Genomic DNA, 17836 nt, shown 5'->3' on the forward strand with positions numbered 1-17836 from the left:
TGCAGTCAATCATTATAGATTGATCCGAAATCTTATCTAAATCCAATATAGTAACTATGGATACATAAGAAATGTATCAAATCAATTCTTTTAGTGAACTGATCTGGTGGTATCAGGATTCAACATCCTTATCCCTGGTGAGATTAGGATTTCTTTTCCTAGTAGAACTAGGAGTACAATTGAATTTCAGATTGAGTTTGCATTGCTATGAATTCCTATTTTTTATTGAATACCATATAGATTAGTCAATTCGAGAGTACTATCAAATATATCAACGTCGAATGCCCACATTGGATACAACAAACAAAAGGGATTATTTATTTTTAAGAAAAAAATTGTTATTTGGGATGACTGTCTTGGCTAAGGTCGGCAGAGCGTGTAGACTGATTTGAGCCACATGGATGATTCAGTCAATTTTGGACAAGTTGGATGGACAGGGTAACCCTAGACTGGCATCTGACAGCTCAACTATATAGTGATGTAGTCAGAGTGTGTAGGGTTTGTATCTAAGGCTAAAAATCAAAGAAAACCCAGAGTATAGTTTTGTCACCACAGAAACCTAGGGTTTCAAGCTGCTACACCCAAAAAGTAAACAAGATAACCCTTATCCCCCCCCCCCCCAAGTGGGGAGAGAAGACGGGAGTGGACCCAATCAAAATATAATTTAATTTTTTTGAGGGAAAGAGATTGACTTTAAACATCATTTCCTCGATGCTTTATTTAACTAAATGTTTAACCTGATTCTTCTCAAAACTATACTTCTGAGTCTGCCTTGGTGGGACTGCCAGTCCTGCTAAACATCCCCCCAATTTTATTTGTAGCATTTGTTCTGCCCCGGGTTCTTTCAGGCAGATGCAGTAGTATTTTCAGTAAAAAAATTTGGCTTTAAATAATCCAACCGCAAATGTACTGACTGGTTGTGAATAATTGTCATTATGCTCTTATTTTGAGTGTATGATCTAATCTTAGTAATTGGCTATCTTTTTTCTGTCAAATCTGTAGATTACATTGAGAAGAAGGCGTCATCCCTCAGGTTGGAGAGGCTTTTTCTGCTTACAACCCGAAGTGCAGATTGGTATGCATCTGGTCTCATAGGATTTTGAAAATTCCTATGTAGTTGATAGGACACTTGACATATGTTTCAACTTGTTACAAATGGATAAAATTCAATCCTGATCACTTCTTGTACAGTTTATGTTCTTTGATTCTTCACAAATTTACTAAATTCTGATCCGCTTTCTATTTCGCTGCTGATGTTCTTTTTAATATATTTATTTTAGGTCCAATTTAGGGGCTAAATGCTATGGAAATCTATGTTGTCTTTCTGCTTCCACCAGTTCCAAGTTCAGATAAAATTATCAAATAGGAATACCATTTCACACATTCATCCTATATGATGAGCACATTCATGGCTCTGGTTGATTGTTTTCTTTCACAATCTAGTCAGTGTTCCAAGGAACTTTAAAGTGGAAGGATTTCTGAATGTAATGAGTAGTGTTTCGGGGAAAAATATTAGAGAAACTTTCAGTAGTAGATTGCACTAGTTTATGATTGGTTTCCATCTTCAGGTAAAGCTTGAAAAAGCTGCTTTTGAGATGGGAAAAAAGGGGAGGGTGCAATAAAGAGTTGCATGAGTTGAAAGTGCAACTTTATATAGACATCCCTCTGAAGGGTATCAAGTGAAAGTGCCAACTGCCAAGAAAGGAGTTTTAACATTTTAAGCATTGTTATTTTGTCAGTTCATTGCCCATTTATGTCTGTTGGTAATATGGTGCCCAATGGTCTTATTAATGGTAAATGTTTTACAGGTTTGTGAGGCGTGGCTTCTCAGAGTGTTCCATCGAGTCTATACCCGAGGCACGGAGGAGAAAGATAAATCTCTCCCGTAGATCAAAATATTATATGAAGGTGCTGCAGCCAGACATGAGTGGCATTTCAGTTCATAGGGTGTTGAACAGAAGTGGCTAAATCAAAAGGTTTTGCTTCTATTTCATGCGAGTTAATGTAGGTCATTTAGCTCTGCCAACTAGTACAATCCCCTGGAAGGTGTATCAATGATAGGCACTAGTTTTGTAGCTAGGTTTCTGAGTGCTGAACTTAGACCCCAACCATCCCTCTCTTCGTGCGGAAGGGGCTGTGATTAGAGCCACCTCCATTTGTTTATTTGGTTAATCTTAATGAAAAAAATATACTTTATTGGCAAGATATTATTGTAGGAAAAGATAATTGTGCATAGTTCCTTGTCTGTCTCAATGCCTCAATCTGTATGTGCCTGATTGTAAATAGGGTAATTTACAGCGCCACCCCCTGGAGAATGCCACAATTATAAAACTACTCTTTCTGCTTTATCAAATTAGACTCAGAGCCTCTACCGTTAGTCACTGCTAAGGAATATACCATATATGTTGATGTCAGTAATTATATTTTATTTTAAATACCAAAATGCCCTTATTATATATGAAGTACCTAAAATACCCTTGAACTCTATCCAGAGACTGAATGGATGGATCGAAGCATAGAAACTATTCGCCGCCATGACTTCTGAAAACCCAACCCTCAAATCTGCTAGCCTAAAATTTTCGATTTATCTGAAGGATAGATATGGAAGAGCTTGAAAGAGTATTCAATCGATTCGATGCGAATAGTGATGGAAAGATCTTGTCAATTGAGCTCGGTAACGTTCTTAATGCGCTTGGCTTTGAATCTTCGCTGGAGGAAATCTAACGTATGATGATAGAGATTGATACCGATGGCGATGGATATATTGACCTCAAACTCAAAGAGTTCGTCGATATCTACCGTGGGCTTCCTTTAGTGTAATGATAGAGATTGATACTCAAAGGATCAAAAACCTCAACCTTGCAAATTCTTGCAATCTCCAAAAACTCAACCGGAAAGTGCCAATCCCAAATGGCAGACCGATGTTCCTCTCCAGATAAAGAAACATTCCCGAGAACTAGCAATCCAGCATGAACGAAGGTAAAATTGGAAGCAGAATCGAAACCCAGATATGAAGTGAATGAGACAACTTCGCCACCATTCTCTCTTATAAAAGAATTATGATTAACAATTTCTCCTGCACAAAGGTTTCGTAGGAGTCGGAGAGGAAAAGAGAAGATGATGATGAGCCGAAGAAGTAGAAGAGAGAAATCTCGAGGGTTGAAGAACAACAGGGAGAACGTGCTTGCAAGCTAGGTCAGAGCGGCCATAGTCAATTCGAGTAGCTTTTGTGAGAATTTCTAGGGCTTCATCTAATCTATAAGAGTTTGCCACGGCGAGTACTCCGGTGGTGATGGATTAATCTCCATTACTAAAACCTAACTAGAAAACCTTAAGATTCTGTTGCATAGCGTAGTATTGGCCCCTGTGAAAAGGATTTCCCTTCTCCATTCGGTGCAAACACTGTTGATGGGATGAAAGAGCTGAAAGATGCTTTTAATTTGTACGATAAGGTTTAGAAGGGCTTGATGTCGGTGTCCGAGCTTCATCTGGTGTTGAAGAGTTTAGGGGAGAAGTGTTCTGTTTAGGACTGCTCCAAGACGATCAGCAATTAGCGAAGAGGGGGCTATCGTGGCGGTTATGAAATTTTCCGAGTAATATGGTGGAGGGATCTCCTCAATCACCTTCAGATCGATCTCAAACAAATAATTGTCCTCCATGGTTTCTTTCAATTCTGATCCTCTATGGTGGAGGGGTATTTTTGGGATAATGAAAATGGGTAACTTATCAGTGTTTTCTTCATAAGGGCAAAAATGTCATTTCATAACATTCCTTAGGAGTGACTGACAGTAAGGGGTCTGAGTCTAATTTGGTGAAACAGAGGGGATGGTCTTATAATTATGGCATTCTTCAAGGGGTGGCGTTGTAAATTACCCTTGTAAATATTTATGGCGATTAAATAGGGAAAATTATATGGTTACTAAACTGTCCGAACCTCCGATTTTAAGTATTTTTGTTAACTGAAAATTTTGGTTGGGTAGTTTTTGTAAGGGGAAACCCAAAAATGGTAGTCATGTAAGTCTCCCATTTGAGTATCCCTTGTCACTGTTTTAATATATTTCTGCGGGCTGCTGATTGGTTAATAGATACTGAATTGAAGTCTGAAGGCCACAACTGCTTGGTTTGGCCTTGGTCTATGTATCCTTGTCCATTTGTGGACTGAGTACTCTCCAGCTGGTTGAACCAAGTTCATATGGGTAGGTGTGGTGGTTAGTGAATGTACGTTTCCTTTCCTCGGATCAATTGCTCCTTTCCATCGTTCATTTAGCGGATAACAGTGAAACGATTATGGAGCGCGTGTGAGAACTAGACACATCTGGACCTGCGGGAGATGCTCTTTGCCAAGGATGGACTCTCAATGTGGCTCATTAAATTCTCAAGACTGCCTTAGCTGGCTTAGTCCAATAATCACTTATTTTGCTTAAATGTTTCTGTTAGGGTTCATGGTCTGGTGGGTGCAAGAAAATATTTAGTAAGCATACTTAGATCTACCATATGATAAATTGGACCAGACTGAAAGTTTTTTGGACAAATAGGGTTAAAGGTACATTTGTTCATATGTCAAATTTCAACCTAAATGAGATTCTATTTGCAAAATAAGATATAAATTACCAAGAATGGATAGATATAAATGAGATCGGAATGGAATAGAATCGAAGGGAAGTGACATGACTTGAAATTTTCCACTTGACCAATTTAGACTATTCCCAAATGACCAGAATTTCGTATCCGCACCGTACCGTTCAAATAAAGGTGCACACCAAAATTGTATCCTAGAAAATAGAAATATTTTGATCCGGCAGTTCGAAGCCTGTTTAGGCTATGTTGGATATGTCAAGAACAGAAAAGAAAGTAAACATAAAAAATTGAAAGTAAAAAAGAGCGTTAACGGCTGTTATAGAGTTCAACCCAAAGTTTTTTTTTTTTTTTTTTTTGGTGTGGGTTGGTGGTTTGGGGGAGCAGAGGTGTTGAGATGTTTAACCAAAGATCCATCCACATAAACAATGTATGAAGAATACGTTGACGTCAGGGATTGGAAATGCGAACGTAACATTGTAAGGGGTTGATTGTCCCACTCGGAAAGATGATAAGGCTGTTCTGACTTTAGTTAGAGCCTACTGCGGTGGATAGAAGAATGGGAAGTGGCAGCCACTTCAATTAATCAAAACAAAGGGTGGCAGGGTTGAAATTCGTTATTCGTATATTGGCCTTTCAGTAATACGAGTTCAGTTAGCACCAACCGGCACATGTGGACGCAGGCATGGCCGTCATAGCATACGCGTGTTCGAACCCTTATTATTTCGTTAGAGCCCATCGACCCAACAACCAATGATCACGAGATATTAAGCAAGATGCCATAGAGTGATAGCGTTGGCTCAAAGTATCTCTCGTATTTTTTCATCTTCTTGTGTGAAGCCCCACTGTCTGCCCCATCCTCGCACCTCATGCCAGTGCAAGTGGCGTGCGTGGCTTTTTTTTTTTTTTTTTTCTAAATTTTAAATAAATAAAGAACACCCAATATTTAGCAATAAAGAGGAGAAGTGAAACATAGAAAACGGCGAAGTGAAAAATGGAAAAAAGAAATGTGAAACGCCTGGTAACGGTAATTGCAAAGCTGCAAAGCTGCAACGCTGCATGGGAGGTGGGAGAGGAAGGGTCCTATCACGCCTCACCACAACCAACTTTACTTTCCCACCAGTACTCCTCGTGTCTTACACACCTAAGCACTCCCACACGTATTCCAACCTCACAATGCCCAGGTGGCACCTCCCCTTCTTCCCCCCTCTTCCGTAGTCCAATCCATATATCCATCCATCCTACCTGTGTAAATATTTGCTCCTCCTCCCTGCCCCTTCATTCATTCGCTTATCAGTTTTACTATTAACCATCCTCCCCCCCACTCCTTGGATCATTAATCCCAATCTTCTTCACTGTTTAGAAACCCTCTTCTTTCCTTTCCCTTCTTCAAACGGGCGTCTCTCTAACCTCTCCCGTTCGCTTCCCTCCTAGGCTTCTTTCGTCTCGTATCATGGCTCACAGCTTGGTGTGCCAATTACCCAGCGATCAGGAAAGAAGAAGCAAAGAAACCATGATATTCAACTCCCTCAACCTCAACATCTATTCCTCTCCCTCCAAAACAGATCAGATTATGTCCAGGTACAGACCCATCGCTCCAAAGCCCCAACTGTCCACGCATCATCATCCCATATTGGACAGCACGTCAACACCTCCGCAGAAACCCCAACGTCCTCTTCCTTTCCTGAGAAACCTCTCCCCACACTTGCAGACCAGGTCTTACAGGGGATGTAGAAAGAGGACCAAAGTCGGATTCTCACCTTGCAACTCCAAGAGATCAACAACTACTACTCTGCTAGAGTTCTCATCGTCTTCTCTTCATGCAGCAGCATCTTCATCATCTTCATCCTCACCCCTGGCTGCTAACACCCTCCTCAACCTATCCATGCGCCAGGGTTTCACCCGTGTTCTCCCTAAGCCAACCACTAGATCCGCCAATCTCGCCACCCTCCCCCTTCTCCCACATCCTTCCCCCGCTGCCCATGCCGGTGCATTGACCAGATCTTTACCGGCAACAAACTACTTCTCACAGTTCGATGATAGTGATGAGAAAGCTTTGGACCTCAATTCTCCTACCTCCGAATTTCCACGAGAAGAGGACCACCCGCTGCAGAAGCTGCACGCACCACCACAGCTTTCCTGCAAGGTCATAGCACCACAGCCCTTGAGACCCATAGGATCAAGCATCAGCGTTGGATGGATAAGCGAAAATCCCAGCTCAATCTCAACCTACACCTCGTGTGCCATGCCCACGCGTGCCCCCAAGAGGCCCGAGGAGGTCGAGGAAGAGGTTGAGTCCGAGGTGCTGCCGGCCGTGATCTCGGATTCTAACAACAAGGTCAGGCTGGCAAACTCGGCCTACAAAGAGATGGTTGGGCAGCCAGAATGCTCTTGGCTTGATGCTACCTACGATGCACGGGTAAGTGGCGGTGCATGCAAGAGGATCGGCGGAGAGGTGACGCTGCAGCTGCCGGACGCGGCGGCCGTACCACCTGCTTCTAATGGTTTTTCATGCAAGGTTAAGATAGAATGGGGGAGCGATGGGAAGAAGGGTTTTATTTATGCTCCATGTGATGTCATCAGGCTAGCCTGTGTCTCTAAGGACTATCTCTTCACTTGGAGATTCCATACCAGAGGCAGAAAGGCTTCTGAGGCCGATTCCAACGCTTAAGACTCAGAAAAATGGTCTCCCTAGGCCTCCCATCACATTAATCGTATTTTGTAACTATAAATATATTATGTATGCACCTTATTACAGGCAAACAGATCTTTTTAGCAACTGAAGGTCCATAGATTTTTTATTGGTTTCAGCAACTGAGAAGTTATAGGTCTCCAATACATATAACCGTTAAAAAGGGAAAAATGTCATCAAAGCCTATTTTTTTTTTTTTTTTAAACTCTAACTGCTACACCTTCAAGTGATCCCATATTCAAGAAGCCATTGTTAGATGGGAGCTGGCTCTGCATGTGCCATGAGCCCATATGATGAACAGACAGACCGAGATTTTTTATCACTTCACTTATTGTGTTATATTATTACCACTCAGGAATGATCCGGGCAATGCAACTTAAAGAGAGTACAAAAATCTATGATGTGGGTGTGTTATCTTTCCGGATCTTCTCGTCTCAACGTCGTAGTATCAAAATGACAATTATTATATGGTAAACATATTTTGTATTATATTACTAGAGTAACATCATTAAATTCTGTGAGAGAAATATGTCAAACCTTCAAAACTGGTGTCTGGCGCTTCTTAACCTGCATAAATCAAGAAAATCATCTCAACTATATATCATACGTAAAAATGTGGGATTAAATGATAGAACATAACTAGAGAGTAGTCAAGTGGCAATTCATATTGATCAGACTACAGCGTTTAGGCTTTATTTATCTTGAAACAGTAGTTATGTCCCACAAAGTTACTCTTTCTTATCTTCCACATTAGTTAAAATAGGCTCCTCGCCAAATCATCTTACTATTGTCCTGTATAATGTTACTTCATACTATGTTAATTGTCATAAACTACGTCAAACTATTTTCCTGAATTATAAATAATTCACATTACTTCTTAGTGTCTTAAATATATATTCTATACTTCACTAAAAATGGCATCCCACTTCAACCAGGCATGTCTTTACCTATCATCTTTCACCTCAGGTGCTAGCATTGCACCTCAAGCCTTTAATTCTATAGGTTTCTAAAGAAGAATCACCCTGTAGAACAAGATGTTTTACTATTTCATTCCTCCTTGTCTTATGAAAAATCCCTGGACTTTAAAAATCCAGGTTTTCAAGTCAAACCTTAGCCAGAATATCTGATGCGAGATTCACTTCTATCTGCTTGAAAGGAATTTGCCCTGTATCAACATTTCACCCCAAATAAATCAATAGGTTGGTTACTATCATCAAGGGACCAACTCTGCGAGGTTTCCCTCACCTTGATTCGAGTGATGCTAAGGCAGATAGAGAGAGAGATCCACATTACTTACGATGATGATGACAACGATGATGTTGGGGTGGGTCAGGGGGGGGGTTGTGTGTCAGAGAGAGAGAGAGAGAGGGGCCATCAACATCCAGTTAATTATGCAGCCCACATTAAAAATCACTCGTTTATATCATCAAAGCCTAGCATTGCCATTGGACCATCATTTAGTCCACCCCTCCCCCTCCCGTCCCGTCCCCGTCCCCGTCCCCGTCCCTTCCCTTCCCTTCCCTTCCCTTCCCTTCCCTTCCCTTTTTTTTTAATGCTTCTTTTCATTTTAATGATTATGCATTCAGTGGTTTTAAGGGTTAAAATTATGCCAGCTCTTTCTCAAGTTGAGATGTCTTTTTTTACATTTTATTTTTATTTCCCCTTTCAACAGATAGATTTCACAATCTTGGCAGAAAGCTTCAAGGTGGCTGTTATAGCTCTTCCTTTGCACGTTAATAAGGTTCCCAGCTCATAAACCAGGAAAGCAAATAGAGCATTAGTGCCTCAATTAATCAAGATTATGTCTTCAAACTATTGAATAAATTGTCTCCAACTTCTTGTTTCATTGAAGTCTTCAGCCTGGATGTTTAGTGGTGATCATCTGATCTTAAGTTAGAAGGGTAGTTACGTATTTGAGTCTTACCAATCAGAGTATTTGTGCAGTCCAGGAAATCCTAAGAATTAGGCTAAAGTAAGCGAAATTAACTAAGTAGCACAGGCCAGATTTAGAGGAAAATTGATATCACTCAAAATGCTGATCAAAGCAGTCTTAAATTAGGATCGACTACCCTCTAGCTGAGACTAACCATTCCCCAAATATCTCAGAGGAGACTACTGGTAGGTATGGAATGGGGGGACTGACACAGTGACACTAGGGTTTTATGGCAGAATTTAGAAGTGAATGACATGCTGGGATGAAGAGTAGAGTTCGGTAACAAAAGAGGCAGATTTGAAAAAGTAATGAAAATTTGAAGGTGGCTGGGAAAGGGCATAGAAACAGGATATTGCAGAAATCAAGTAGAGGTGACAAACTGAACTTACAGAATGAAAAACAGAACTAGAACAAAAAAGAATCAATTATCAGAATCAGGAGAATTGTTGCAAACCGCAAATAAAAACTTGATCTACTAGCCCTGTAAATCACCATACACAAGCATCAACAATGCTCCACCCGAAATACCGTAAGCCAATAACCAGAATATATATGTAAGGCTTAACAGCCCCCACATTTTGATGAATGGAATAGAATACATAATCTTGAATTTGAGTTGGTAGCCAAGAGAAGGCTTCCAACTTCTCGCACCCACGATCTCCTCTCTCTTCTTCCTCTTCTCCTTTTCTCTCATCGATCCGACCTACCACCAGCAGATCCCCCCCAATCTGATCTGCATCACCCAACCATCCACCACCACACTCAAAAATGAACCAAATCTTCTCAGCCTTCCATATACTTCAACCCTAAACCTAAACTTTCAATTTTCTTCCTTTTCTAGACAAATTTATCAAAATTTTCAGTTTTTATCTCAAGTTTTCAGATTTCAACCATAGAGCATATCATTCAGACCTCTTTCATAGTTGTTTCAAAACTAATTTTAGCCTGTTCTAACAGCCACTTGAGCACTATTCATAAGCATTGCATTTCAACTAGTTTGTTTCCTTCATGACAGTTCTACATCGTGCAAGGAATATAAAAGATAGCAAGTTTAAAATATTCAAAGATACAAAAACTATTGACAAACTAATTCACAAGTGAATTAAAGAGCTAGAGTGATGCAAATATGAAGACCTATATCCATAGGAAGAAGGCCAACAAGAGTAACTAGCATGTGGCCTTACCTTGTTGATGATTTTTAATTCCCATACTTATTTTTTATTTCATGCTAGCAAGTCTTAGTTTAGTCCAATTGAACCATGGTCCATATTAGTCCAATGTCGGTTCAATTTAAGTGGTTAGAAGTTACATTTACTTTTACTTTTTACTTTTCTAAAAGGGAGGAATCAATTAACTTTTGTAAGTGATGAGGGGTGAGGATTTTTTTCCACCTTTGGTAGTCGGTGGGTGAAGACTTTCCCATTCCAACTTTAATAATTGAGATTTTCTACTCTTGTTAGGTGGAAGTTAGGTATATAATGTTTTGTTGAGTTGGTCCTATAAATAGGGATCAATTGTAAGCATTCACGGACAATTCAGAATTTGAAAACAAAGTTTGCTTATGCAACTCTCTTCTTGAGTTTGATCAAGAATCTTTGGAGTTTGATCAAGAAATCCCTTGTGTTTGATCAATGTATGTTGGTGTTTGATCCAGTCGATCCACCTTGCAGCGTGAAGCCCGGGTGTTATTTTATTGTCTATTGTTCTATCATTTTCATCTTTCAACAATTTTCAGCAATGTCTTATTCACCAAATCTAGAGTTCTTTATTCTCTGAAAAAAGATCCTACCCTGGTATTGTTTTGAGCTCCCTCAATTACAATTATTACATCATAGAGACACATACCTCATACTCCCAACCATGTCTCTCAGCAAATGCCTTTGCAGCTTCTTCACTGTCAAAATTGAATCCTGCATCACCCACATTGGCATACGGGTCCCCAGTGGATGTCCAACCCATCAGTGGATTTTCCCACCTACAAAAATTTAAGCACATTATAAGAAATAGGGGAAATTTCTTCAGGATGGCCAGTCCTGATAAGCTTCTCAGGATGACCAAGTACCTACAAAATAGCAAATTGCACGTGGCTCAATTTTTGTGGACAGGAAGACTGAAGTTCCCCTGCCTGTGTCAAGTTCAAGCCCAAACGAAGTTAGCCAAATGGCAAAAAAAAAAAACCTTGGAAATCTAGGGGCTACAAAAGAGTGCAAGTAAATGCAAGGACGCTGAAAAATAAATGGTTAATCAGTAAGGTGAATAACAGATCCAAGAGTCAGTTGGCGTCCTAAGAAGCTTGTCACCGTTTAAATGAACTTTTTCCTAACAACAACAGCAAAGCCTTATCCCAACTAAATGGGGTTGGTTATATGGATCCAAGCAAGGATAAGGAAAAGGAAAAGGCATTCATGGATAAAAGCATGCATTTGATCAATCCAACCATGCCTAAGAGCCATTGAGAATAATAAATATTGGGGCATCTCCAGTGTTATCCAAAACCTCATATTTTCCGACTTTCTTTTTATTCAATATAATTCTAGATCTATATAAGGAATTACACATCACATAAATTTCCAACTAAACAAACTCTATAGTTTACACAAACCACATAATCCAAGAGGACTTATCTTTTCTCATCCTATCAAGAGAAATAAGTTGAAATTTTTTCCAAAAGGGTTTGATGTCTATAAACGATTATATATTTTAAATTCCGAGTTTTATCCTTTTTAAAATTTTCCCCAAGCACAGAACCCAGATAAAACCAGGGTTTTAAGTATCGGTGTGTATCATATCATATCGGCCAATATGTATCAGTATCGGTGGGTATCAATACAATACATACCGATACGATACTTATTTTTAAAAAATAGTTTGTCGCAGCCCTATACTGATACGGGAAAGATATGGATCGATGTCGGTAAGAACACTCAAGTGTTGAGAAAAATTAATTGGTTATTGCATCCAAGGATTTGAGAATATTGTGGATAGTAGAGCATACTTCTGTGTTGACAAAAAATTAATCTGCCACCTTCCAACTTTTCCAAAACCTTGTTGAGTTGCAGTTCGAGCAGGTGAATAAATTTCGACCTGCCATGCATTGAAAGAAGCAGTTAAAAGAAAAAGGAAAGAGAACCTCAATGCAACAAAGTAAGCAGAGATCTGTAGTTGACTTGTAAAAATTTATTAAGTGCATTTTGCAGTAACAGAAGCATATGGGTAATTAGACCATGGTGTATACTGTGTGCATTTGGACCATAACCAACGCGGTGTGATAGTTACATTACATTTATTCAATACCAGAACAAAGGAAAGGGAATGCACAAGTGTAAGGTTTCGGTCTAATTCAATCCACAGTATAACAAATTTCATCTATTAGATATCAACCTAAATTCACCAATGTTTTATACATCGCCAGTTCCAAGTCTAGGCATAGCATGAGGACTTCTTCAGTTTGGCAGCCAGCATAAAAACTAAGCCAAACCCGTAATAAGAACCAAGAACACTTATTTGTCCAAGCTTATACACTGAAGGGGCAAAACAGGACCATATAGCTGACACCTAAAGCTGGGACAAGGCTTTGTTGGGCTGAGCAGCTTTCAGCCGCAGTATAGTAAGAAAAACATCACTATCAAACAGGAAAAACAATGGCATTTAGGACATAGGAGCATGTATAAATATTAAATAGTCATAGTCATTAAAATAAATTTATAAATAAGAAGTAACAAAAGTAGTGAAAGTTATCAATAACAAGAGAGAAGGATCCTTTCAAACACAAAAGTAGTAAATGCGAGGGAACAAAAGTGGAATAAAGTTAGAATAGGCCACATAGACCTTCATAACAGACAAACTCAACCAAACCTATTAATGCACACTAAAAGGCGGATATTCACATCAATCACAATGCCGGATCAATTCTACTAAAAAGAAAACTGCCAACAATCGAGGCTTCCACCATTTAATTATTTGACTCCAACACAAATGAGGAGCAATCATTATGACCCTCCCCAGACCCCGCAGCATTGGGAGCCTCGTGCTGGGTATGCCTTTTTACAAAAGAGGAGCGGTCAGTCCATGACCCACAAGTTCTCAAGCTATTTCACTGATTCTATAACAGACTATGAATTTCCCCATTGGGACCATGAAAATATTTTGATAAACTTCCTGTAACTTCACAAGTTTCAGAGAGAACCACCTACCTCTATTAATGATCTATAAATTGCATGGAAAGCAACTCCACCAGCATTTGCTGCTGGTCCCAAGCTTGGATAGGGGAGGGTTGGGGCGCTAGGTAGGCAGCCAGCACCGAAAAACCCTAGCCTTGGTGCATCAGGTCGGCAGTCAGCAGCTGGTACTGGAAAAAACCTAGTCATACCATTTTACATAGATTCTACAACCTCATTATCAACGTTATGCTAGGGCGTTACCCAGCAGAATAAGCAACGCGCTACACTATGACCTAGGTTTAATGAAAAAAATAGTAAGTTAGCTAGGACATCCCTTGCAAGTGACGCACCGCGTTAATGCCCAAATGCGGTGACAACTAGGCAAGGGTTCTCGTACTGGTGGACATTAAGCGTGTAAAGAAGCTAGTCCAAGAGTGTAGGATTGGGTTGGCATCTTTGAACATCAGATCTTTAATGGGTAAGAGTCTAAAATTGATAGGTGTTATGAGGAGAAGAATTATTAACAGAGCTAGTATTCAAAAGAATAAATGAAAGGGTAAAAAATCAAAAGAGTTAGACAACTTTAAACTTTGGTATACCGGGGGGGAAGTAATAGAAGCAGAAGGGACATAGTAGTAGATATAGATTTAAAGAATGATGTGGTGGATGTTAAATGATTTGATGATGGGAATATATCCATCAAACTTGTGTTGAAGAAAGAAGTCGTTAATATTAGTAGCACTTACACACCCCAAGTAGGACTAGATGAAAGTAGTAATTTGCAATTTTGGGAACACATGGATGGATTAGTGCAAGTTTTTAGTCAAGGAAAAAATATTATTATAGGAAGTGAACTGAATGAACATGTTGGGAGAGATCGTAGAGGTACGAAGGCATACATGCAAGTTATGATTTTGGAGAGGAATAAGGAGGGGACTTCAGTTTTAGATTTTGTTGTGACTTACTATATATCCATTGTAAACACATACTTTGAAAACAGAGAAGACCATCTAGTTACATTTAGAAGTGGGCATTATAGTAGGCAAATAGATTTCTTTCTAACTAGAAAGTCTGATAGGTTGTTATGTAATGATAATAAGGTTATACTAAGGGAGAGCCTAACTAGACAAAATAAATTAGTGGTCATGGTTAAGTGTCCCATTACGCCAAATCATAAGAAATGTGAGCTTATTTGCTTTAGAATAAGGTGGTGGAGCTTAAAAGGAGATATCCTGAAATCATTTGATGATAATTTGGTCAAACAAGGTGGGACTTTAAAGGAGACACTAATACGATGTGGAACGAGATGACTATTTGTATGAAGAAGGTTGCTTAAGATGTCCTAGTAGAATCGAAAGGAAAACACCATTCCTTTAAGGAGACTTGGTGGTGGGATGATGAGGTTCAAGGTTTCAAGCCACCATTAAGGCTAAGAAAGCTAATTTTAAGACACTACAAAGGACTAAGGATGTAGATGATCTAAAAAGATATAAATTTTCTAGAATTGAAGCTAAGAAGATTGTGGGAAAAGCAAAGGCGAAGAAATTTGAAGACCTGTATAACAATCTTAGCACAAAGTAGGGAAAACATAGCAAAAATAAGGGAAAGAAGAGTAGATATTTCGACCATGTTAGATGTATTAAAAGTGAAGATGGTAAAGTACTAATAAGGGATGAGGACATTAAAGAAGGATGGAAAAATTATTTCTACAGCCTACTACATGAAGGCAATTCAAGTAATAGTATCCCAGACGACCGAATTATCCATCAAGACACCATACATCGTAGGCATATATGAAAAATTAAGGTGTTTGAAGTAAAATGAGGAGAATTAAAGTAGACAAGGCACAAGGCCCAAATGAAGTCCTAATAGAAGTGTGGAAGAGCTTAGGAATTTGCAGTTTATCTTAGCTAAACAAGCTATTTAATAAGATTATAGCACAAGCAAAATGCCAGATGAATGGAGGAAATGCAATGTGGTTCTGATTTACAAAAATAAAGGTGATATTCAGAGCTGCAATAACTATAGAGACATCAAACTAAACTAAATAGTCATATTATAAAATTAAGGAGAGGTTATTGAAACCCACTTGAGGTAAGAAACTACTACTACGGAGAACCAATTTGGATTTATGCCGGGAAAATCCACAATAGAAGCTATTTACTTACTTAGGAGACTTATGGAAAGAGTTAGAGATTGCAAGAAAAATCTCCATATGGTCTTTTATTAACCATGGAAAATCTTATGATAGAGTCCCTAAAAAGTTAGTCTAGCATAAACTAGAGATGATAAGTGTTTCAACTTTCAAGTAAATATAGGGACGTAGTTAAAGATATGTATAATGGTGTGCTTACCAATGTAAGAATTGTGGGGGTCAAGGTAGTGAAATTCAATCACAATTGGAATACATCAAGGATTAGCCTTATGCCCTTATTTGTTTGCGCTTATCATAGATGATTTAACCATAGACATACAAGATTAGGTTCCTTGTTGTATGTTTTTGCTTACGATATTATTTTGGTGGATGAGACAAAAGAAGGGATTAATGCCAAGTTGGAGTTATGAAAATCAACCTTAGAAACAAAAGATTTTAAAATAAGCAGAGTGAAAATGGAGTATATAGTGTATACCTTTAGTTACATTAGGATGGATAATGAGGTGGTGAAAATTGATGAGAGAGAGATTCCACAAAATGATAATTTTAGGTATCCAGGTTCAGTCATAAATAAATAAGGTAATATAAAGTATGATATTTTACAAAGAATTAAAATATGATGGATACAGTGGAGAGGTGCCTCTAGAGTTTTGTGTGATCGATGTGTTCCTTTACAACTTAGAGGAAAATTTTATAGGATAGTCATACAATCAGCTTATCATGTATGGTAAAGAATGTTGGGCAATTAAAAAGCATAATATAAATAAACTCGGTGTAATAGAGATGAGGATGTTGAGATGGATGAATGGCAAAATAGGAAGGATAAAGTAAGGAATGATCGTATCAGGGTTGATTTGGGAGTAGCTCTGATTTATGATAAGTTAAGAAAAGTCGTTTGTGGTGCCATGGCCATATTCAATGGAGGCCTTTGGATGCCCAATACGGAGGAGTGATTTCATTCAGTGAAGAAACTAAAAGAGCCAAGGGCAGACCTAAAATGAGCTTAGGAGAAGTGGTGATGAAAGATATGCATAGCTTAAGCCTTGTATTAAGTATGACATCAAATATAGATTGGAGGGCAAGAATCCATGTGGCTGACCCATTTAGTTGGGATAAGGCTGAGTTGTTGTTATAGTGAACTGCATGGAAAGTGATAGCCCTGTGGATTGTCATTTTAGGCAGGTCATGACAGGGAGAAAATGCGCATTTAAGAAATCACTAGCAGATTTTAATTGGCACAAAAAATAAAAAGGGAACAAAAGAGCAGGGTTTAATCTACCGATCATTCCTTGTTCTTCCGAGTAAAGTTTCAGCTTATTATCTCTAAGCAGTGAAATTGGAGTATTGATCCTTGGCACGACATACAAACTGATAATTCGTCTCGAATTAATACATAATATGGAGAAATTTAAGTTTCTTAAAACGAAAAATTAGAACCCTAATAGCTGCAATCCAACTGAAATAAATACATGAAAGATTAATCTTCACATTCCGCAGAAATTCACGAATTGATGATTATCGCTTAAGCCACTAGAGTAGAAGCTTTCATGAGAAAGTATCCCTTGTTAGTGTGTCCAAGATCGGGAAGTTCGTACAGGAAAGTTAAGATAAAAATAGAAAAACATAAAAGAAAAATTAAAATTACCCTTCTCTGAAGGTGTTCTTCGGGAATTCCCGAAACCATTCCGATCTCTCCCGGTTTGACCTGCACTAAGGAGCCTGCAGAGAACAATCTCGACGAACAAAGAAAAGAATGGCGAAAAATACTAGAAGCGATGCCCCGTTGCAGAGTGTTCGCCATATCTGAAGAAGAGGAGCAAAATCCCACGCTATTTCTTCTCTTTCGATATGAAATGTACTACTGACTACTGCGTGTTCCACCTTGACCAGGGTGCGCAGTAAGCAGTAATTGAATATGGTAATGGTTCTTCATCGAAAAAACATAAAACATGGTTATGGTTATCCCTGCATCATTGACATGCTTTACATTGTGAATTCTGAAGCACGCCATATTCCGGTTCGCCATTTCAGTTTCTGGTTTGGTATAATTTCTGTTTTATGTGCTATTTATAATAATAATAATAATTGAATCATAAATAAAAGTCTGTAATAAACATTATATAATACTTTTTGTTTTTTGTGGTGACATAATCTTTTTTGTTTTAACTACCAAGAGGAAGGAACCATATGTTTTCCTAGTCATAAATCATAATAGGATTGTGGGCTTGGTTTTTCATAGGCTCATTTTGTTTAAAAAACGACGTGTGTTAAAATCATAAATTTTTGTTTATGTGACAAAATTCCGTTTTGAAACGGAATTT

General features: G+C 38.7%; 3 protein-coding genes and 1 pseudogene across 4 annotated transcripts in view; 3 read left to right on the forward strand and 1 right to left on the reverse strand.

The window, feature by feature from the left end:
* The window catches only part of LOC122084363 (probable amino-acid acetyltransferase NAGS2, chloroplastic), an 18565-nt gene extending 16362 nt beyond the window's left edge, over nt 1-2203 (forward strand). For both annotated transcript variants that reach the window (XM_042652551.1, XM_042652552.1), the window contains exons 9-10: nt 1003-1075; nt 1809-2203. In XM_042652551.1, coding sequence (XP_042508485.1) covers nt 1003-1075; nt 1809-1968 — 233 coding nt within the window. In that variant the 3' untranslated portion in view covers nt 1969-2203. The remainder of the gene's footprint in view (nt 1-1002; nt 1076-1808) is intronic.
* A 398-nt stretch (nt 2204-2601) lies between these two features.
* LOC122084937 lies at nt 2602-3527 on the forward strand (annotated as a pseudogene).
* Nucleotides 3528-5833: 2306 nt separating this feature from the next.
* On the forward strand, nt 5834-7354 carry LOC122083059. The gene has a single exon (XM_042650729.1). It carries the CDS (start codon nt 6029-6031, stop codon nt 7244-7246), a length of 1218 nt encoding a protein of 405 aa, XP_042506663.1. The 5' UTR covers nt 5834-6028; the 3' UTR covers nt 7247-7354.
* A 450-nt stretch (nt 7355-7804) lies between these two features.
* On the reverse strand, nt 7805-17550 carry LOC122083060 (NADH dehydrogenase [ubiquinone] iron-sulfur protein 4, mitochondrial-like; the record flags this gene model as incomplete). The annotated part of the gene is given in 4 exon segments (XM_042650730.1): nt 7805-7834; nt 11046-11175; nt 12196-12284; nt 17161-17550. Coding segments are annotated over 4 exon segments (405 nt in total), but the record flags the coding sequence as incomplete, so codon positions are not given.
* Nucleotides 17551-17836: the final 286 nt, after the last annotated feature.

This window comes from Macadamia integrifolia, chromosome 7, assembly GCF_013358625.1.
Source record: "Macadamia integrifolia cultivar HAES 741 chromosome 7, SCU_Mint_v3, whole genome shotgun sequence".
NCBI lineage: Eukaryota > Viridiplantae > Streptophyta > Magnoliopsida > Proteales > Proteaceae > Macadamia > Macadamia integrifolia.